This window comes from Sylvia atricapilla, chromosome W (assembly GCF_009819655.1).
Source record: "Sylvia atricapilla isolate bSylAtr1 chromosome W, bSylAtr1.pri, whole genome shotgun sequence".
In the NCBI taxonomy this organism is placed as follows: domain Eukaryota; kingdom Metazoa; phylum Chordata; class Aves; order Passeriformes; family Sylviidae; genus Sylvia; species Sylvia atricapilla.
Genome location: NC_089173.1, coordinates 11,067,492 through 11,088,771, shown reverse-complemented (window position 1 = coordinate 11,088,771; position 21,280 = coordinate 11,067,492). Strand labels below are relative to the sequence as shown.

General features: G+C 44.3%; 1 protein-coding gene and 1 long non-coding RNA gene across 7 annotated transcripts in view; both read left to right on the top strand.

The window, feature by feature from the left end:
- The window catches only part of LOC136373300 (uncharacterized), a 71,181-nt gene that overhangs the window by 11,752 nt on the left and 38,149 nt on the right, over nucleotides 1–21,280 (top strand). The window lies entirely within an intron of this gene.
- LOC136373288 (integrator complex subunit 6-like) overlaps nucleotides 13,146–21,280 on the top strand; it is a 39,741-nt gene continuing 31,606 nt past the window's right edge. Inside the window, exons 1-2 of one of the 6 annotated variants that reach the window (XM_066338188.1) lie at nucleotides 13,146–13,339; nucleotides 13,414–13,491. In XM_066338188.1, coding sequence (XP_066194285.1) covers nucleotides 13,229–13,339; nucleotides 13,414–13,491 — 189 coding nt within the window. In that variant the 5' untranslated portion in view covers nucleotides 13,146–13,228. The remainder of the gene's footprint in view (nucleotides 13,340–13,413; nucleotides 13,492–21,280) is intronic. The other 5 variants (XR_010745614.1, XM_066338185.1, XM_066338187.1 and 2 more) reach the window with 5 other exon arrangements.

Below are 21,280 nucleotides of genomic sequence, written 5' to 3'. Positions count from 1 at the left end.
TTGACTGCAACCACAATTGTGCCTGTATACAGCTAAAAGCTAAGCACATATTACTCTGAGCTGTACCAAGTGCGTCTATGATTAACCTATGGTCTTGGTCCTCTGCTTCTTCCCAATCTGGCAATACTTTTGAAACCTGCCACTGACTAGTTCCCAGTGCCAACAAAGATGATTGTAAAGGTTGTTTTAATTTAGTTAGATCACTTGTTACAGTGGCCAATTTGTTCATTAATATTTCCGAATCAATTCCATTCAGAAATACTAGTCCTGTGCCTAATATTCTGGTCAGATCTCTTCGCATTCTACCCCTGGTGTATGCTTGTCTTTGCAACCATGTTGTCCATCCCTCAAAGGATGTTTTTAGGAAGGAAGAGCAGGCTGGCTGAACTTCAGAGATGTTAGTTTGCATCAATAGTTCAACACGCTTGAGAGACCATTCCGGATTAGACAACAATTGTTGTTGGCCCATGTTCCTTATCACATATGGGCCCTATTTCATAAATTTGGGGTCCAAACCTGGGTGGTGTGATCTGGGTTTGGGCTGGAGTGCTAGTGTCAGCTGTAATGGGTTTAGTTGTGGCATTTATTCTAAATTTGAAGGAGAGCCCAATTTTATCGTGAGCCCAAAGACAGACCACCTCAACAGTCTGTACTAATGTGAAATTATACCAACAATTCACTTGAATGACTACAAACCTCCCTGTGTTTGCCTGTGGGAGTGGATGAAGCACTAATTTGGATTGCTTTCTTATGAGTGGTTCCATTAATCAGCTGATCCAACCTTGATTTTCTCTTCTACAGTCCCTTGGAGTGACCACAACCTTTGTTTTTTCTGCCACTCTTGTCTTTTATATACTTGGTTTTCATGCATAACCACAGTTGATAGGTTTAGATCCTTTATATCAGAATATTCTCCCATGGATTCAGTGTACCAGGTAAAAGCTTGGGACCAAGGCCACTCAGCATTGTTCTGGCTAGAGGTATTTCCCAGTTTTTGAATTGTAATTATGATCATAAACCAAGAAATTTTCTCAATTAAGCTCTTGCAGCTTAGGTTACAAAACATTCTCACCCACAATGCACTTATTTTGTTTGAGTGAATTTAAGTTTCAGTTCTTTATCTCCCGGTGTTACTTTCCAAGGGGTCTTATGAGTTTTCTTTACTCGGGAGTGGTGAATCCAGGCGTTCTGCTCTTGGATTTTAATTGCAGTGAAAGTGGTGAGAAGCACTTGGAACGGTCCTTCCCACTGCAGCTCCAAGGTCTTTTCTGTAAGAGACTTGACATACACATAATCCCCAAGCTGTATGTCATGCACTGGCCCATCTAACCCTCTGCTCCGAGTTCCAGCCACATGTTTCTCAATTTTTCTGAGTTGTTTACCTAAGGCTATTATATGAGCAGTCAGCTTTTCTTCCCCAATTTGGGTGGATATCCCTTTCTGCACGCCATATGGTCGGTCTCCTATAAAGCATTTCAAAAGGGCTCAGCTTTTCTTTACTTCTGGGCTTAGTTCAAATCCGCAGCAATGCTAACGGGAGGGACTGGGGCCAAGGCAAATTAGCCTCTTGCCCTAGTTTCACAATTTGTTGCTTGATCAGAAGGTTCATTTTTTCAACTTGGCCACTTGACTGAGGACAGTATGGTGTGTGAAGTTCCCAGTCTATGCCCAGATGCTGACTGATCTGTTGAACTATTTTTGAAATGAAATGTGGTCCTCTATCTGAAGATATTGTGGCTGGAACTCCAAAGCATGTTATTAATTCTTGTAGCAACACCTTGGTTACTTCCCGGGTTTTGGCAGTCCTGGTGGAGAAAGCCTCTGGCCATCCTGAAAAGGTATCTGTTAATACCAATAAATATCAATACCCCCCTTTTCTTGGTAATTCTGAAAAATCAATTTGCCACTGTTGACTGGGTCCATGGCCCTTTCCAATTTGACCAAGATTTGGTTTAGGGGTATTCTTAGGGTTAGTCTGGAGGGAAAGGTCACACTGCCAGGCCACTTGAGTGACAGTGGCATATAAGTTACTGGCAGTGATCTTTTCAATCAAGTAATTATACAAAGCGTCAATTCCCCAGTGTGTTTTCCAATGTTCTTCTCTTACTAATGGCCATAGTAAATGAGAGGGGATAACCAGTTTTCCTTCTGCTGTAACCGCCCATCCCTCCTGGTTATATGTTATCTTTTGATCCTCAATTAGCATTCTGTCCTTTTTATTGTACACAGGCTTACCTTCTAGGGAGATCTGGCCATCAGGAATCAGGACTCCTACTGTCACCTCACCTTTTGCTGCTTCTTTTGCCTCTCTGTCCACCAGCTCGTTTCCCCCTTCCAATTCTGAGCTTACTTTTTGATGTGCCTTAATGTGGATGATTGCCACTTTTTCAGGCAGTTGAACAGTTTCCAGCAATTGTATTATTTCTTGTGAATGTTTAATGTTCTTCCCTTGTGAATTTAACAGTCCTCTTTCTTTCCAGATGGCTCCATGAGTGTGCACTACCCCAAATGCATATCTTGAATCTGTGTAAATGTTTATCCGCTTTCCTTTTGATAGCTCTAATGCACGGGTTAGGGCAATTATTTCTGCCTTCTGTGCAGAGGTACCTGCTGGTAACGGTCCTGGATGTGGTAACTGCATACCCAGCATGTCATTTTCCATTCATGATGTAGCTGCTTCCATCGGTGAACCAGGTTTCCACATCATCCAAAGGGGTCTGAGCGGCTGGAGTAAGTGGCTTCAATGGTCTCCAGGCAATCATGATGAATTGGCTCTCCTTGGTTCCCGCTAAGGAAAGAAGCTGGGTTGACAATGTTAGTTACCACTATCTCGACATCATCTTGTTCTACTGTGATAGCTTGGTATTTCAGGAACCGTTGTGGGAAAAGCCAGTGGCCTCCCTTTGTCTCCAGTACTGAGGATACCGTATGAGACACTAGCACAGTCATTTTCTGGCCCAAGGTGAACTTAGGGGCTTCCTGAATGTTCAGCACGACTGCAGCTACTGCCCTGAGGCAACCCGGCTATCCTTTAGCTGCTGCATCCAGCTGCTTGGAGAGGTAAGCAACTGCCCTTCTGTATGGGCCCAGGTCCTGTGCCAGTATTCCCAGGGCAATTCCCTGTTTCTCATGAGAGAAAAGAAAGAATGGTTTACTCACATCTGGCAGTCCTAATGCTGGAGCTGACATGAGGGCCTTTTTTAGCTGACCAAAGGCCTGTGTGGTTTCCTTTGTCCAGTGGAGGTCTCTGCTCTCATTTGCAATGAGCAAATACAGGGGTTTCACAAGTAATCCATAGTTATAAATCCACAATCTGCACCATCTCGACATGCCCAGGAAGGTTCTCAGTTCTTTTACTGTCTGGGGTCTCGGGGTTTGGCATATTGACTCTATGTGCTCTTTCCCCAAGGTCCGTTGTCCAGCACTGATTTCATAGCCCAGGTAGATCACCTTTTGTTCTATCACTTGAGCCTTTTTCTTTGTCACTCTGTACCCCTGAAGCCCCAAAAAGTTTAGGAGGCTTACCGTCTAGGCCACACATCCTTCTTCCGTGGGGGTGGCTATTAGGATGTCATCTACATACTGCAACAGTTTCCCTTCTCCTGGTGGAGCTTCCCAGGATTCCAAATCCTTTGCAAGTTGTTCTCCAAACAGGGTGGAACTATTTTTGAATCCCTGAGGCAAAACTGTCCATGTGAGCTGAGTTTTTCGTCTACTTTTAGGACTCTCCCACTCAAATGCAAAAATTTTCTGGCTGGCTTCATGGAGAGGGAGGCAAAAGAAGGCATCCTTCAAATCTAAAATGGTAAACCAAGTAAGCTCTAGTGTTAAACATGTTAACAAGGTGTATGGGTTAGTCACCACAGGGTAAAGATCCTCAGTTATCTTGTTAACAGCCCGTAAATCCTGTACAACCCGGTATGACTCATCAGGTTTGTGGACAGGCAGGATAGAAGTGTTAAAGTCAGATTGACACTCCCTCAGCAACCCTAGCTGTAAGAAATTTTCAATTATCGGGCTAATTCCTTCTCTGTCTTCCTTTCTTAGGGGGTACTGCTTGATTCTGACTGATTGTTTTTCTTCCTCGAGCTTAATTTGTATTGGGAATGCATTCCTCGTCCTTCCTGGTACATTGGAGGCCCATACCCCTGGAAACACTTGGTTCAGTATCTCCTCACTAATTTCTTCTTTAGCCTCAATAGCTGTTAGTATTAAACTCAGTACTTCTAAATATTTTTGATCATTCACCTCCAGAGTAACCTCCCCATTTTTAAACAAAATGGTTGCCTCTAATTTCTCCAATAGATCTCTCCCAAGGAGTGAATCCGGGGAGTTGAGCATGTATAAAAATTTATGAATACCCCACTGTTTTCCGTATTTGTATTTGAGTGGCTTGCAAAAATATGCTATTTCAGATTGGCCAGTTGCTCCCCACACCCTAACATAATCATTCCCCACTGGCACCAAGGCTTTATTTAAAACTGAAAATGTTGTCCCCGTGTCTACTATAAGTTCCACCTCCTTCCCCAGTTTCATTTTTATAACCAGTGGATCTCCTAGGGTAAGGTCTCCTGGTCCCCTTCAGTCATCTTTTGTGTGAGCAACCACCACCTCCCTCCCCCGGTTCCCTTTCCCATTTCTTCTTTGTTCAGGACACTCATTCTTCCAGTGTCCAAATTTTCTGCAGTTTGCACACTGGTCTCTGCTCAGCTGGGGTGGTCCTTGCCTAGGTGGTCCTTGTCCCCGCCGCCCTTTCCCTTCCTCCTTTACTACTGCCATTAACTTTCTCATCCCTTGCTTATATCCTTCTTCTCGATTGCTGAAAACTCTCCATGCTTCATCTAACAAGGCCTCTAAATTCTTTCCCTCTGGTCCCTGGAGCTTCTGAAGTTTCCTCCTGATATCTCCCGTAGATTGCCCTAAAAATAAATTTACCAGCTGCTGTATCCCTATCTCGGATTCAGGATCTAATGGTGTATGGTGGCGCATCACATTTCTCAGGCGATCTAGAAATTCAGAAGGAGTTTCAGAGGAAGTCTGCATAATTGCATACAAGGCTGACCAATTTATAGTTTTGGGAATGGCCTGTTCCATCCCCTTTGCTACCCATTCTTGATAATTTTGTATTTTTACTAATTGCCCTTCATTGTTTGGATTCTAACCTGGATCCCAGAGAGGAAAAACATCCTTAACATCCTCTTGTGTTGTCCTACAAAAGTTTCCTGCTAAATCCCCTGCTGTTTTCAAAACTGTTTTTACGTCTCTGTTAGTGCATCCAATAATAACTGGAGGTTGGACCAGTCCGGGTTATGCTGCTTAATCATATATCTTAACCTTTTAGCTGTTCCTATTGGGTCAGTCCTATAATTCTTGGCAACTTTTTCCCAGCCTTCTAAGTCAATTGTAGAGAAAGGGACTTTAACTAACACTGTTTCTCTCCCGGGTCCCACTGCTGCCCTTAAAGGGGCTTGTATAATTTCCTTTGTTTTCTGGTCCGAGATGCTATGGGACTGCTTGTGATAGTGGAAGGTTCTTCATCATCACTATCACTGTCAGGCAATGGGGGATATAATATTGTTTGTAAGTCAGAGGTGCATGGAGGAGCAGACGGCCCAGCTTGTCTCCCTTCCAAGGGAGCTGAATCTGCTCCCCTTCATCCTCTTTGCTCCTCAGGGGGTGGCCCAGATAAATCTAGTAACTCCTGTGTTTGTGCCTCTGCTTGATAAACCTTGTCACGATTTGTGCAACGCTGGTTTATTGAGCAGGTACTACAGCATCGTTTAGGCTGCTTTCTATTAGCTTTATTTTCCTTTTCAAGGGCTAATACCAGAGGATCAGAGGGGGCTCTGATCCCAAAGTCCCTCTGCCATTCAGGATGATTTCGGAGGGAGAAAAACATTTCCGCATACGAAACTTCAGACCACTTCCGTTCATGTCTGAGGAAAAGCATAAGCTCCAATAAAGCATTATATTCTAAAGTCCCAGTCGATGGCCATCTAGCTCCATTTTCTAGCCACCACTGTGTGCAGTACTTTACAAGAGTGCGTTTGGATTCTGCACCTCCCGAGCCTGCAATCTCCTTCCAGTGAACTAGAATACAGCCCAGAGGGCTTGCTTTAGGGATTCCCTTACTCTCTCATGATCCCATTATCTCTTTCTCCTTTTCTGTTCCCACTCAAATCTTTCTCACACTTTTGTACAGTCTCTTCCCAGTCTTTTATTTTATACTCCAAACCTCCGGGACTGCTTGTGATCTTTCACAAAAGTCCTCTAAAACTTCTGGTTCAGGGTTCTCACCACCCTGTATGCCACAATGAGCACCAGTATTAAATCTTCTACTCAAGAAAAAAACCACCACTTGCTCTCCACAGGACTCACACTTTACCAACACCCAGGCTAGATACTGTCCTTGCCTACAGAAACAGATGGTCCCACTCCTTCTGTTCGCCTGGGTATTCGGACCCTTTTGGTGCAGGCAACTTTTAATCTAATGAAACAACATTCCCTGCAGAGTCTTATATGGTCTTTCTAAATAAACCCACTGGTGTCTCCCCTTATCACCTAATTACTTTCGGGGTTACAAACTCCCAAGGGTTTGGCTCAAACCACTGGGGAGAGGGACTCCTTCCAGTCGTCTCACCATGGTTAGAACCACTGTCACCAATGCACTATCTATGGTAAGGCACACTAAACAGAAGGCAATACTCACCGTAAAAACATTAAGACAAACAGCACTAAGCTGGAACAGCATTTATCACACAAACCCTGAAGACAATACTCACAAAACCAATCCCTATAGAAAACTGCATCAAAGTAGAATGCAAAAAAAAACACCCTTAAGAGCAGAGCTCCTAGCCAGCCACACTAAAGAAACCCAAAAGATATGCGGTAATAGAAAATACAAAAAGTAAAAATGCAAAGAGTTCAAAGAGTTCCCTCATGCACACATTAAGGAAGGAATATATAAGCGGTAATTGACTGCAATTATACCTTTCAACAATGGCAATATTACCTCAAAAATACATCCCAACTCTCAAACTCATGGTCACCTCACAGACACTTTCAGACACTCACAGAACCAAACACAAAACACATCCGAACTTTTAGGAAAACTCGCACACTCAATCAAATAGCAGCCATAAAACAGGAATTTGCTCGATTCACCCCCAGAACCTCTAGCGGCCGATCCACGGTCAACGAACCCCTCCCCGCTGCCTTTCCCTCGGTCAGCGGTTCCTCCCGCTGGCCACACGTTTGACCCAGCAGTTGCTTGCAAGCCCCAAACCCACCAAGACCCTCCTTGTGCGCCCAGACGTCTCTGGGCGGCTTACCAATAGTCTTTACGAGGCCTCTTTTTAAAGAAATACATACCTTTTCTCCGCTGTTCAGGAGGTCGTTGTCTGTCCCACAGTGAACGACTCGAGAAGCGGAGTTCCTTCCAGGGAAAATCCCAGGGGCACCTTAGGAAGTCCGCACCCCGGCCGGTCCTACGGCTGGGCAGAGAACGTCCCTTCGTGGTCACCCAAAATGACATGCGGAAAGACTCTAAAACTCAGAGACAAAGTGAGTTTTAAAATAGGTATGTGATTTATTCAGCGCTGGGCGCGATGCAGGATAGCTCCCAAAGGCATCCGCACCCCTCACTCACTCCTATTCTCCTTTAACCTCTAGAATGTTACATATGCATCAAGTTTCGCAATACACCTATGCATGTACATTCCTTGGCTCCTCCTCTCCCCGCTTTGTATGTTAATTATCTTATCGGTCCTTTGTGCCTGCGCAGGTGTCTCTGGTGGTCGTCCTGGGGGTCTCAGAGATGAAGAAGGATAGTCTTCCTCAGAGATGAACTTCTGACCCTGCTGTCTTGCCCATGCCCACTGATCCTCTGGTCATAGTCCAAGCTCTAAGACCAAGTTTATCTGGTCTTGGGGGCTCTAGGTGCCTTACTATTTCTATGTCTCTGGTAATCTTGTATTCTTGTCTTTTGTTCTGGTAAACAACCCCCCTTTATCAGGCATCTTCGTATTCCTCTTTGCTGTTCTTGCACACAGACCTGTCTCTTCCTTCAAAGAGCAGCAATACACACATCTGAATACCTATCCTTTAATCAGTATTATTCTAATTTTTATGATTAATATCCTCTAGTTTCTAACCCCATGTTTCAGTTGGATATTAGGAAGAAGTTTTTCACAGAAAGAGTGATTAAATACTGGAATAGTCTGCCTGGGGAGGTGGTGGAGTCACCATCCCTGGACATGTTTAAAAAAAGACTCGATGTGGCACTCAATGCCATGGTTTAGTTGAGGTGTTAGGGCTGGGTTGGACTCGATGATCTTGAAGGTCTCTTCCAACCTACATATTCTGTGATTAGATCATAGCTGAAATTAGCTGGTGAGAACTACAGGGCAGGGTTGATTCCTCTCACCTCTGTAACAAGGGCTTGATATGGTTTTGTTTAAAAAAAAAGGAAAAAAAGGTGAAAACAACAAAATAAGCACTTCTGCAGCTGGGGAAACCAAGGTAGGAAGGCCAGGTACCCATGGAAAGTGCTGGTGAAGATCTATAACAGAACCAGTGAAAGCTCATGTGGCACCAAAGCCTTGACTTCCAAGTAGATCATTCTGTCTGCTTTTGTAACTGTCTTTAATGACAAATAGTCTTTAGGATTAAATATAGGATTCCTTTGGGGGGAAAATATTTTGTGAAAATTGCTTATAATAAAATGCAATGATTTTATGGCACAGTGTTTTCTGTATCATTTTTTGCTTGTTTGGGGGGAACTAAATGATAAACATACTTATGCAAGTGTTTGGTTTCAGTAAGACGATGATGATCTGTTGGAAATATTAATATTCATCCCTAAATGATAATATTTCCTGTTTGGGACCAATAAGTTATTTAGGTGCCCTCAGCACAGAGTTAACATCCCAGGGAGTGGTGTCCCATCAATATTTTGGAGACTGTCCCTAACTTTTTTTTTAAGACACAAGGTGCCATGCCTGTGAGGGACAGTAGGTGTTCCCAGTGCAATGAAATGATGGTGAGGGGTGAAAGGTGACTTGCTGAGCTGAAATCAGAGGGCTGAGGCTCCCTGAGGCTTCCAGCAAGGTCTGGTCTGCTTTGGATCAGGCACAAGCAGTATGTGGAGTGCAGTCAGGTTAGCTAAACTTTCTCTCTTTGAACTCTGCAAGGGAGAATTTCTGTTGCAGGCAAGCCACATATATAGTAAAAATGCATAACTGCATCCAGAAATGAAACAGCCAAGTGTGGCTTTTGATTTATGATAAATCCTGTCAGTTCAGAGCAGGTCCCCAGCCCATGAGTATTCTTTGCCATAAAATAAATGCTGATAGGTAATAGATGAAACAGTGTGAACTTCTCGGTGGCACAAATCTGTGTAGCATAGCCTGGGAAAAATGACTCTCCTAACCAGTCCCTGTTTAATCCAGTCTATTTAAACATATGTATTTTCAGGTTTCAGTTCTGGTAGTGATATGCTGCTTTTATAACACTTCCTCACAGGAACCCAGGCAGAAGGATGTAGTTTTCCTCAGAAGTGGCAATTTTTTAGTCTGCCTTTATATTTTACATTGTAGAATGTAATGAGATTCAAATCCTGCCGCTTGCACATTCATTTAATTCATATTGTTGCTTTCCACATTGGTAATACTCTGGATTTTTTTATCTTTTTTTTTTTTTTTTTTTTTTTTAATGTCTTTCATTCAAACATCCCAAGCTGATTTGGCCTCATTCCTAGGTACAGCTTAGCAACACTTAGCATAAGACTAGTAAAAGGAAGTAATGGGGAATTTCACGCAGTTCTTGGCTGGCTGTCAATTCAAATGCACCTACAGTCGGAGCATCCCTGGCCCATGAGCTCCTGCTTCCCGTGGCTGTGACTGCCTGATGCAAGGCTCCTGTCTCAGCCACAAATCCCTCTCCCTTTCTCTTACCTCCCAAAACAAGCTCTGTTGTCTCCCAGTGTTTATCAGCAAGAGATGATAAATCTTTCCTAGGGGAGAACTTGGCAGGGCATATGGGAGCTTGGGACTGAGGCCATTACTCTGATGTTATTTGCTGTTGGATCACAAACATGCACTAGGCTGAAGCACACACTTTCAGTTTTGTATCTCCCTGCATAGGTATGTGCACAATTGTAATTTATTTTTCTTATCTTCTGAGGTTCACAGTAACTCAATTCTCCAGTTTGCTAAACAGGAGAAGGTTTCAGTTTCTTTTTCAGCAGCCAGAATATTTTTCAAACTTTTATTCTGAATGTTGTTTCTTCTTTGGAGAGACTCTTGGACTTTGAAACCTGTTCTCATATGGAAAGCCTTGCTTGTCTGGAAATCTGTTCTGGCTTGCTTTGCTGTTCAAAGTGCTGCTTCATAGGTTCATTTTATGTCTCCTTGGAGACATTTTGTCAGAATTTTGCTTATCTACCAGTATTGCAAAATGATCCCCCATCTTAGGCAACCAACCACTTCCTTATCCACGTCTCAAAGCAAAATGGAATTTAAACTGCTGTTACACAGGCTGTGGATCTGGCTTTCACCTTTGGACTGTGGGCAGTATTAACCATGTGTTGTATTGCACAAAATAGTTAGTTTGTTTTGCACTGGGTGTTCTTTGATTATACCTTCCCATGTATCTTTGCACCTCTCCTTCACTTGATACCCCCTGTATCTCCCCTCCCCCTAGGTCCGCCCCATTGGTCAACAGACCCCCTTCCCTCCCCTCCTCCTTAGGGCTTAAAACTCCTCGGCTGAGGGGTCCCGCCCTCTTATCCTCCTGGACTTTGAGGTGTAAGTTCTACATTAAACCTGTGGGGCCGTTTCCCACGAGGAATAAGAGCGCCTTTGTCTTTTATCTTCGTCCTAGCCCAGATTTCCCCCCGAGGTCCACAGCTAGCCAGGGCCGGACCCTAGGGGCGAGGGTATCAGGGCATGTGTGCAGGTGTTGGGCTTTTTCTGGAGACAAAAGGGATGAGTACGTGCCTGAATTAAATGAGTTTACATCTCTGATTATTCTTATCAAAATGGGCAGTGGTGTCTTTATCAACATCTGTATTTCATCATGCTTTGTAATGGGGCATTAGAATGCACCTATGATGTTGTGCAACAACAGTATTGTTCGAGTACTTCAAAAAAGTGAAGTGAGAACTGAAACTGATTCTGCCTGCTGTTGAAATGAATGGCAGAAAAATATGTGGAAAAAGCCTCTGAATTTAAAAGCACTGGAAAATATTATCAGTTTCTTTATTATTTAAAGTAAGATTCATGTTGGCAGTGCTGCTTTTGTATGTTTTGGATTTACTCCTGGAAGCAAACAAGCATTCTTGAATGGACTCAGAATCAGAATCATTAGGTTGGAAGAGACCTCCAGGATCATCAAGTCCAACCCAACCCTAACCTCAACTAAACCATGGCACCAAGTGCCACATCTAGTCTTTTCTTAAACACATCCAGAGATGGTGAATCCACCACTTCCCCAGGTAGACCATTCCAATACTTTATTACCCTTTCTGTAAAAATTTTTTTCCTGATATCCAACCTATATTTCCCTTGGCACAGCTTGAGACAGTGTCCTGTCGTTCTGTCAGTTGCTGCCTGAAGAGAGACCAACCCCCACCTGACTACAGCCACCTTTCAGGAAGCTGTAGAGAGTGATAAGGTCACCTCTGAGTCTTCTCCAGGCTAAACAACCCCGGCTCCCTCAGTCATTCCTCATATGGCTTGTGCTCCAAGCCCCTCACCAGCCTCGTTGCCTCCTCTGGATGCACTCAAGTGTCTCAATGTCCTTCCTAAACTGAGGGACCCAGAACTGGACACAGTACTCAAGGTGTGGCCTCACCAATGCTGAATGCAAGGGAAGAATGACCTCTCTGCTCCTGCTGGACACACTATTCCTGATGTAGGCCAGGATACCGTTGGCCTTCTTGGCCATCTGGGCACACTGCTGGCTCATGTTCAGTCAGTTATCGACCAGAATCCCCAGGTCCCTTTCTTCCTGGGCAGTGCTAAATACTTCCTCAATCTCCTTTCTCTTATCTAGTTGCTGTCGGTGGTGGCTGCCAAGCCCATTGGAGCAGGACACCTTGAAGAGGAGGCTCAGGGAGGACCTTATTTCTCCCCAGAATTACCTGAAAGGAGGTTGTAGCCAAGTGCAAGTTGGGCTCTTCTCCCAGGCAACCAGCGGCAGGACAAGGGGACATGGGCTTGAGCTGTACAGGGAGGTTTAGGTTGGACATTAGGAAGAATTTCTTCACAGAAAGGGTGATTAGAGATTGGAACGGGCTGCCCTGGGAGGTGCTGGAGTCACCATCCCTGGAGGTGTTTAAGGAAAGAGTGAACGTGGCACTCATTGCCCTGGTCTGGTTGGCAAGGTGGTGTTGGGCCATTGGTTGGACTTGATCTCAGAGACTCTCCAGGCTAATTGATTCTGTGATCCCTCCTCCTTTCAGATAATACTTAGTTTTTTTTATCTGAGTGGTAGGAAATATTGCAGGGTTTATGTATTTTCAGTTTTGCCACAATTAATTTGTTGCTATCCTGCCTTGATCCAGGTACACTGTGGTGCCCTGTCAGTGTGTGATGCCCAGATCCAGGCACTGCCTGTGGGATATGGCTGTCATCTGACCTGGGAAAGGATCGCACGTGGGGAGCTGAGGATTTAGTGCCTGAGTGAAACCTCTGGAAACCAGGAACGGGGGCGATTAAGTCACCGGGTGAGCAGCTGAGAGGCTTCGCTCGGCTCCCCGGGACCAGCACACAGCTCCTGCACACTCCCCTCAGCCCCGCGGGGCTGCCCAGGCATCGAGGGCTGCGCGGGCCGAGGTGAGGCGGCGGCGCGGTGATTCAGCCGCGGATACTGGGAGGTACTGGAGGCACACGGCGGGATTGGGACCGGGACCGAGCCTGAGGGGCCGGGTGGGGGACCCCGCAGAGGGGCGGGGCGGGCGCTGTGTGTGTGTGACAGGTGCGGCGGGCGCGTGCTCCCCCTCCTTTCCCCCCGTCCCCCGCGCGCGCGCGCGCCACCATGAATATGCAAATGTAGGTATAATTGCCAGCCAATGGCGTGCGCGCTGGTCACATGGTGCTGGTGGAGGCTCAGGGAAGAGAAGTTGAGTCCGGGCGAGCTTAGGCAGTACTGCTAGAGCTCAGCAAGCTGCGGGCGAGCGTCGCGCCTCCTCCGCAGGGAGCCCGCCGGCCGGGGCTCTGCCTGGACCATGCCGATCCTCCTCTTCCTCATAGATACGTCCGCCTCCATGAACCAGCGGGCGTACCTGGGCACCAGCTACCTAGACATCGCCAAGGGCGCCGTGGAGATCTTCATGAAGGTGAGTGCGCGGCGCCGGGGGAGCCGCCGCCCCCGTCGCCCCGCTCACGCCGCTTCTCTCCGCTCTCTCCGCAGCTGCGGGCCCGGGACCCGGCCAGCCGCGGCGACAGGTACATGCTGGTTACGTTCGACGAGCCGCCCTACTGTATCAAGGTAATGACCCCCCCCGGCCGCCTCGGCTCCGCGGCGGGGCCGCCCGTAGCGCGGCGCGGCCCCATCCGGCCTGGCGGCGGCAGCAGCAGTGCCACCCTGTGAAGATGGCGGACATTTTGCTTTTGTATGGAGGAGAGGCTGAGGGCGCTGCTGAGATGGAGGGGGGAGGGAGGAGACGGGCGGGCCGTGATTCACCGCCCCGGCGCAACGAGGGGCGGCCGCGCTCCGCCTCCTGCGGGGCGGCGGCTCCGGCGGGGCCGTCACTGCGCTCGGGCCCCGCGCAGCCCTGAGACCCCCGGGACACGCGGGCAGGGCGGGGTAGGCCGTGCCCGGGCAGGGCAGGCTGAGTTACCCCTCACAGCCGCGGGGCAGGGGCAGGGGCAGCGCGGAGCCCCGACCCTGACGTGGGCTGTGGGTGTGGGACAGCACCCGCGGCTGTTTCTGCCTCTGCGATTCAAGAAGTCACAGTGTTGGGGTTGTGTGTCCCCCTCCCCCGCGCCCGTTCATCCTGCTGAACACGGTAGCTTGCTCCAGTTCTGTGGAAGATGCTCGCAGCCGCCACTGTGCAGGGTTGTGGTGAGCTGGTTGTGGAGCCATCAAATCATCAAGGTTGGAAGACACCTTTAAGATCACCAAGTCCAGCCATCAACCTAGTACTGCTACTGTAATTCCTAAACCACATGATCCAGTGCCAGCCTCTTAAACACCTCCAGGGACAGTGACTCCACCACCTCTCTAAACAGTCTGACCTCCTGAATCATAAAAATTTTCTTTCTAATATCTAATATGAATTTCTTCCATCCCAATTTAAGGCCATTTTCTCTGGTCCTCACTGCAGGCACAGCAGAAGAGACTGGCCCCTATCTCACTACAGCCTCCTGTATAGGAGTTGTAGAGAATGATGAGGTTTGCCCTAGGCCTCCTTGAAAGTAAACAACTCTGCCTGGCTGGCTCCTCTTGTCCCTGTTTTCTCATTCCTTGAGTTTGAGGCAAGTATGGTCATGCCATTCTCATTGCATTGGCTGCACCACGAGGTTCAGGCAAAAGTAAAAAAAAAAATTGTGGTGCTGCATCCCTTAAGCTGTAGGCTGCAGCTTGCTGATAGAAACGTCCTAACTTGAAATAGGTAAAGTGTGCCACAGGAAGCATTGCTATGGGAGTTTAAGAATCCTCCTGAATAGTCCTGGATTCGGACTATATTTGCTCAGAGTAATACACTACTTATCATAACTGTTGGGCTGTAGACCCATGCTATGAAGGCTAAAGAAGTTCATGTACAAAATACATTGTTGGTCATCCTAGAGAAGAAAGGAAAATACTCTCTAGATCTCCCAGCTAGAACTTCTTGAGATGCTTTAAAAGTAGGTGGGCTCACTAGTGCTGTGAGCTTTTTAACATCTTTAATAATGAGGAAATGTAATTATCATGAGCTATGAATCTTGGCTCCTTTCATCAGTAATAAATTTACACAGCTTTCTGAAATGACAAGTCATAGAGTAAGTATTTATTGTTTGGTATTGCATCTTTCATTTCCTCAGAAGAAGGTGTGGAAGTAATTTCTGTGAGTTGAAATCATCCTTGACTTATAGAAACTTACTGTCAAGAAACCTACATCTGCCTAGGAGAGGTGTTTTTTAGACACAGTGCACATACCATTTTCCCCACCTGTGTTTGTGGCTGGATGCAAACCCCAAGTCTTTGTTATGCCAGTGTTAACTGGATTTCTCGTGTTCTAGATTTCTTTTCTCCTGGTTTTGTGTCAAATATTTTACAAGTGTATCTTATGATTCGCAAATGAACTTGCTCCCAGCAGTGACAGCAAGCATACTGGTGATTTAATAAAAAAATGACTTTGCTGCTGGAGGTCTGTGTGGTTATGCTACAGGTTATTACCACATCTATACTCTCATTTGCTGAGGAAGATCCTCATGTTTAATGAGCATCTGTGTACATTCTGATGTGCTAATGAGCATCTGGCTGTTCACAGTTTTAGTAAATAGTAATTGAAATAAATGGGGCTGTGATACCCATCATAGCATTCAGTCATATTTAATATACATTAAATAGCCAAGGGAAATGAAAAGTATTGTGGTTCTTGTAACTTGCTCATGTCTCTTCTTAAAAATGTATATTTCTGCTTTTAGCACGCTGGTTTTTAAATTGGACCTTTAACAATCTTAAAATATTTTTTCAAAAATTAGTAACTTTTCTAGGAACAGGCTGCTGATTCAATAAATACCTGATTATAGTAATTATGATCACAAGTGCAGCTCAACTATTGCATAAAGACTTCATGGCATAAATGAGTGTTATTGGGCTCTCATTATGTCTGTTCCTTGAGCAGAGAAAGCCTCACAGCAGTGATGACTTCCTGTTTGAAGACTTGTTCTCAAGACCTGCACTGGTATTTATGATGTTCCCTCCATTGTGTTTTCAAACAATCACAGTTGTGCCAGGAAAACTTCCTGGTCTAGGCCAGATTCTGTGTCTTACAGAACATGTTTGTGAAAGATATAAAATCTAGTTTCTTTGCTAATGCTGCTGCAGTTAAATACTTCATTTCTCTTGATCTAGAAAAGGTGAAAACAGACTTGGCAAGTGAATGTATTTTGCAGGCTTGCTTTCCAAGAATGCAGCAGTGGCTGCTTTATCCTCTTGTTTTCTTTCTGATTTATACTAATTAAATTAAATAGTCTCTCAGATAGTTTGCCAGTGAAGCACTTGAGGGAAATAATCTGGTGGTGGAGTTGAGACCACCTAGGAGGCAGAGGAATTACAGGAACTTGAGCTTTGGAGCAGGAGTAGCTGAGATACGTGCTTTAGGTTGCTTTGTTTCGGAATTTGTTTGCCTGTAGCATTAAGGTATTTCAAACCAACAGCACTGATTCACTTTTGATGGACAAGAATATATCAAGAAAGTATTACACATATGTATTGTATTGTGCTGAGTGGAAGGATCATCCTTTTGCACAAATGATTTGCCAAAATCTGTGAAAGTAAGGTGATGTTTTTGAAACTGTCTAATATAGATGGTTCGAAATTATTTACAGGACCTGTTGCTTCTGTTTGACTGCTTATAGCTCTCTGTGCCATTTTTTTAGAAATGGAATTATTTAGTCTCAGTTTGCAGTGGTGCTCTGCAAAGAGCTGTGCTGACAAGTATCTAAAGAGGAGTCAGGGCAGTGTCCTGGGAAGGTGGGGACAGGAAGATGGGGATGGCAGGAATCTCAGCCCCACTCTGGCAGCAGATGCCTCTGGAACCTTGTCAGCTGTTTGGCACCTATTTGTTATATAATGTATAGGTGGTGATTTGTGACAGCAATTATGGTGCAACAATTTATAAGTCTTACTTTGTTTCCAAAATACTTTACAGTAAGAGACAAATATTTAATATTTTAAAAGCATATTATAAAATGTATTAACCTTGTAATTGTCAAGTGATGTGATCCTGTATAGGTCAGTGGAAAAGTACCTGTACATTCCATTGGATGTTGGGTCAAACTCTGATTTTATGAACTAGGAGGGAAAATTAGTATGTTATTTCATGAAGTAAGAAAGCCTAATGTATTTGTTGTATTTTTTAGATTAAAATTGTGGTAGGGTGCTATCAAGTGAGTCTGTCTTAGTGACATTAACATGGAAGTGAGCCAGTCTGTTCTGGTATTTGGGTATCTGATTTTGGGTATTTGGCACGCATGGGAAGGTAATAACATGTATAGTAAAGTACCTTTGTAAAGATGTCTATTACTGTTAAAACACTAGTGCTTAAATTTAGGTATGGAAGGAATTTATTCCCAATGTGTATCCAGTTGGGCAAGAAAAATGGAACAGCCTTGCTGCCTGGCAGGGTGTTTGATGTTCCTGGCTTTCTGGCTAAGAGAAATGCATTGTCCTATTCAAGGAATACAGTACTGATGTGTCCTTATTTTGAGGAATTCATGTCCATGGCTTGCTAGAACCTGGATCTTGCTCCATCCCAGTCATGTTGTGACCTGGTGCTGCAGCACCTCCAGGCCTTGTGTGGCAGCCCCACCCTTCTCATCCCTTCCTGCACAATGTGGCTGATCCGGAATGCCTGGGCAGGAGGGTGGGAGCAGGGCAGGCGTGTTCCTGACTGACAGTTCTGCACAGTGCTTCCCGAGCTCCCACGGTTTGCAGGTCAGGGGCCTGTGATGAGCTGTTGCTATGGCCCTCATGGTCTTCTGTGGCTTTTTTCATATATTCACCCAGTTGATTTATTTTTTTTAATCACAAATTTCAGCATCCTCTGTCAAATATAGATGTTTCTCTGTATGTAAGCACATGCTGTGGTGTAACTGGGCAGAATCTTAAGCCATTTCATTTTGTTTGGGTTTTTTTTGTGAAGTAATGGTGCTAGAGTAAAAGTACAGGGAAAAGAGAACAGACTTCTCACCTGCCCTTTTCTCCCAAGCTTTTCCTATTTTCCAGTGTTGATGTTTCAGCAAGATCTATCTAGATTTGTCTGAAAATGGAGCTCATGCCAAAATCTTAACCTAAAGAGTTTTTGAAAAGGAAAGCAAGGCTTAACTCTTCATTTATTTTTTCCATTCTCAGTTTTTGTGAAACCTCACATCCTGCAGTTTGTGGTTAGCTTGTGGATTTGGGCTGCAATTGGCGAGTTCAGGCCCAGACCAAAGACACAGTGGTGGCCTTATGTGAAGTTACTAATTAACTGGACTGCCCTGTTCTCTTGTGACTGATATCTGGCTGCTGGCAGTGATACAGCCTTTTCTCGGGGCTCGAGGAGTATTGTTTATGATCTGGTCACAGAAATATGACTTCTGATTTATGTTTTTGTGAGACTCTATTGTCTGACCTTCATAAATGATCTGGTCACAAGTGAGAGGACTGAAAGAACTGTAGTTATATTCTGAAATACATATTTTTCTTCCTTCTGTTGTGTTATACTGAATTCAAGAGTCAGCTGTGACTGCACTGCAGAAATAGGCTCCATGAATTTGAGTGCAGAAATGTGTACATAGCTGTCTAAGAAGTAGCTCAAATTACTTTATACAGTGTGTGTGAAACACTGCGCTGTTTGAAATGTGCAAATTGGGACTGATGGATAGGATGCCTTCCAGTTCCACTGCTGTTCCCTGCTAGCCTGAACATATGTTTCAGTGCTAAATAGCTTCCTTGTGGAAGCAGCTCTTCATGATGGACTCTGAGCAACCTCTTCTTTATTCTGCTGAAATTCTGGAGTTGAGTGGGATATCTGAGAGGCTGGAGTAGGAATTCATAGAAGGCTTTTTAAAACATCTGTTGTAGAGTATTTATTGTATGTAAATAACCTGTTCATTTATGATATTGAAATAGTGCTTCAAAACTGGGAGTTCTTAAGGTCACACTCAAGTAGACTAACTTTGCTGTCTTTTATTTCAGTGGCACAGAAGCTTCTGCCAGCATTTTTAAATTTAGCTTTCATGGAGAACCTGTGCTGCTGCAGAATTGAACCGATTACCACTCATTCTACACAGGGCAGAGGCAAATGAATAGGCTACGCTGCGGAAAGAGATATGAGATCTATTTGTCTGTTTCTGGAAGAAATTAGATCAGAGCTCCTGACCCTGAGCTGCAGGGAGAAAGAGAAACCCAACCGTGAAACCTGTTGGGTTTGAAGCAAAGATCTGCAGGAATGCTGCCTGAGGTGTTAGGAAACACATTAGTCTGTTTTTTCACTTTTGTGAAGGAAGAAAACCAGAGGAATACCTAATGAACTTAACTGTTGCAGATCCACAGAATAAGCCTAAGTTGATTAAGTTTTTACAGGAACCTTGAGACACTGAAAATCATTGGGTTTTATATGTAAAAGGTCGGACTTATGGCAAGCATGAGTGCTTGGTGATCTGATCTGTGCTGTGGAGGAAGTGGTGTGAACAGCTGGGAATACACTTGGAGGTTTGCAAGCTGGCAGTGGGGTGTGCAGGCAGAATTTTTGGTGCAAGGCAGATAGCAGCTGCAGGGGCAAGAGGGAAGCTGCTATCTGAGAGGTGCAAAAGGGAAAGAAAGCTGAGGTCAGTGGGAGAGGCCTATCTTTCTCTCCAGTTATGCTGTTAATAATGTACATGCTTAGGGAACCTACTAGCCAGGCACTGTTGGAAAGGGAGGGAAAAAAGGTTCTGAATGTAGTACTGAGGGACTGGATGAAATGTAAACAGTACACACAGTGTCTATTCTTGATAACTAATTCAGGAGACTATATTCTGTACCTGTTCAGTGGAGAGAGAACCATTCCTGTTCTGCCACTATACACTTTTTGGGTCAGTTACAGCAGTATTTTTATTTCTGAGCACCAACATCTTCCATTGCCTGGGAAGTACTGCACACACACACCTCTCCACATCTTCCACAGTGCTTGTTCGAGGCTTTGTTGTGAAATTTGTGTTTTCAGAAGGCTGTCTTCAAGCAGAAGTGACTGGCAGGTTAAAGCCAACAATTGCTTTTCCTCTGTTAAACACAGTGACTTAAGGAAGAGCAACAGAAGTCAGTTGTTTAAAGAACACTCATACAAATCCTGATTGTCTAGTTTTGTTTGAAGGCAAAACAAAATCGACTTGATACTGTTTGTGAATAACCATCAGTTTTTACATGCTCCTTTTGATTTAACTGCTTCATCACTTAAGTCTGACTGAAGAATGTGTACAAAGTGTTCCTTTTTTTTTTAAATTAGGCATCTATTTTGAAATTGGATAAGTAAGGCCGTAGCAGAAGGCTCTTGTTGGTGCAGATGGTAGGTTTGTATTTTACACACTGCAGTGCATGTCTCTCAGAATCTGAAAGCATCTAAAAATCTATTTTACTAAAATCTTAGGAATAATCACTTGACATCCCTGCAGCAAGCAAGGAAGTATTGTTGCCCCTTTTAGCTTATAAAGGTACTAAATTGATTCCTATAGAAAGTGTCCTTTTAAAAAGCATATTTCCACTCCTGAGAAACATAATATTGGATAGTGTAAAACACATTAAAATGCTTTTAAACATGCAGTCTTATTCTTTGTGTCCTGGTTGTGAGTTGTAGTGAGCATCCTCTTCCAGGAACTGGTGTAATAAGGACAGAACATTATAATGAGGAATTTTGTGAAAAGTAATGTACCTTTTGCTTTTAAAAAAACCAAACTAGTAATAATAACGGTGATTCATTCTTCTAAAAGGAATAGTTTTATGCCTTCTGACATTGAGGTATTTTGTAAAAAATCTAACTCATGCAAGAACTTAAAGGTGGTGGTTAAATTTTTTAAAGGAATATTTTTAAATGGAAGGACAGTTCAGAAATTAACTTCTTGATAGGTATGAGGGACTGAACTCTGCTTAGCTGTCCTTTTTATTATTATAATTTTGAAGTTGTTAAGTACTTGAACTTTTGCTTTCACCTGCTGCCTTTCTTCATGGAAGGGTGACTGTGTGTTGCTAGGTTAATTCTTAATGAAATATTTTAAATGGTTCTGCTCCTACAGGAATCTGCAAAGTAAAAGCTTGCTTTTTCACGTGAGATAGGTTTCTGCTTTGTACTGTACAAAAGATGAGATGCCAGAGGCCTTGAATGGAAACCATCATCTGTTGTTCATAGCCACTATAGCAATTTATATTTTCATCTTTTTGTTTGGTTCTTTATTTGGGCTTGGACACATTCAAAGATGGAAGCCCTTAAGACTACAGGATAAACTAGACAAAAGTAGATATGTTTGCATTAAGAGGCTTAACTCATCCTCAGTGCAAAGGTCACTTTTATTTTAAAAATTGAAGCTTAAAATGTGGGATCAAACAGTTG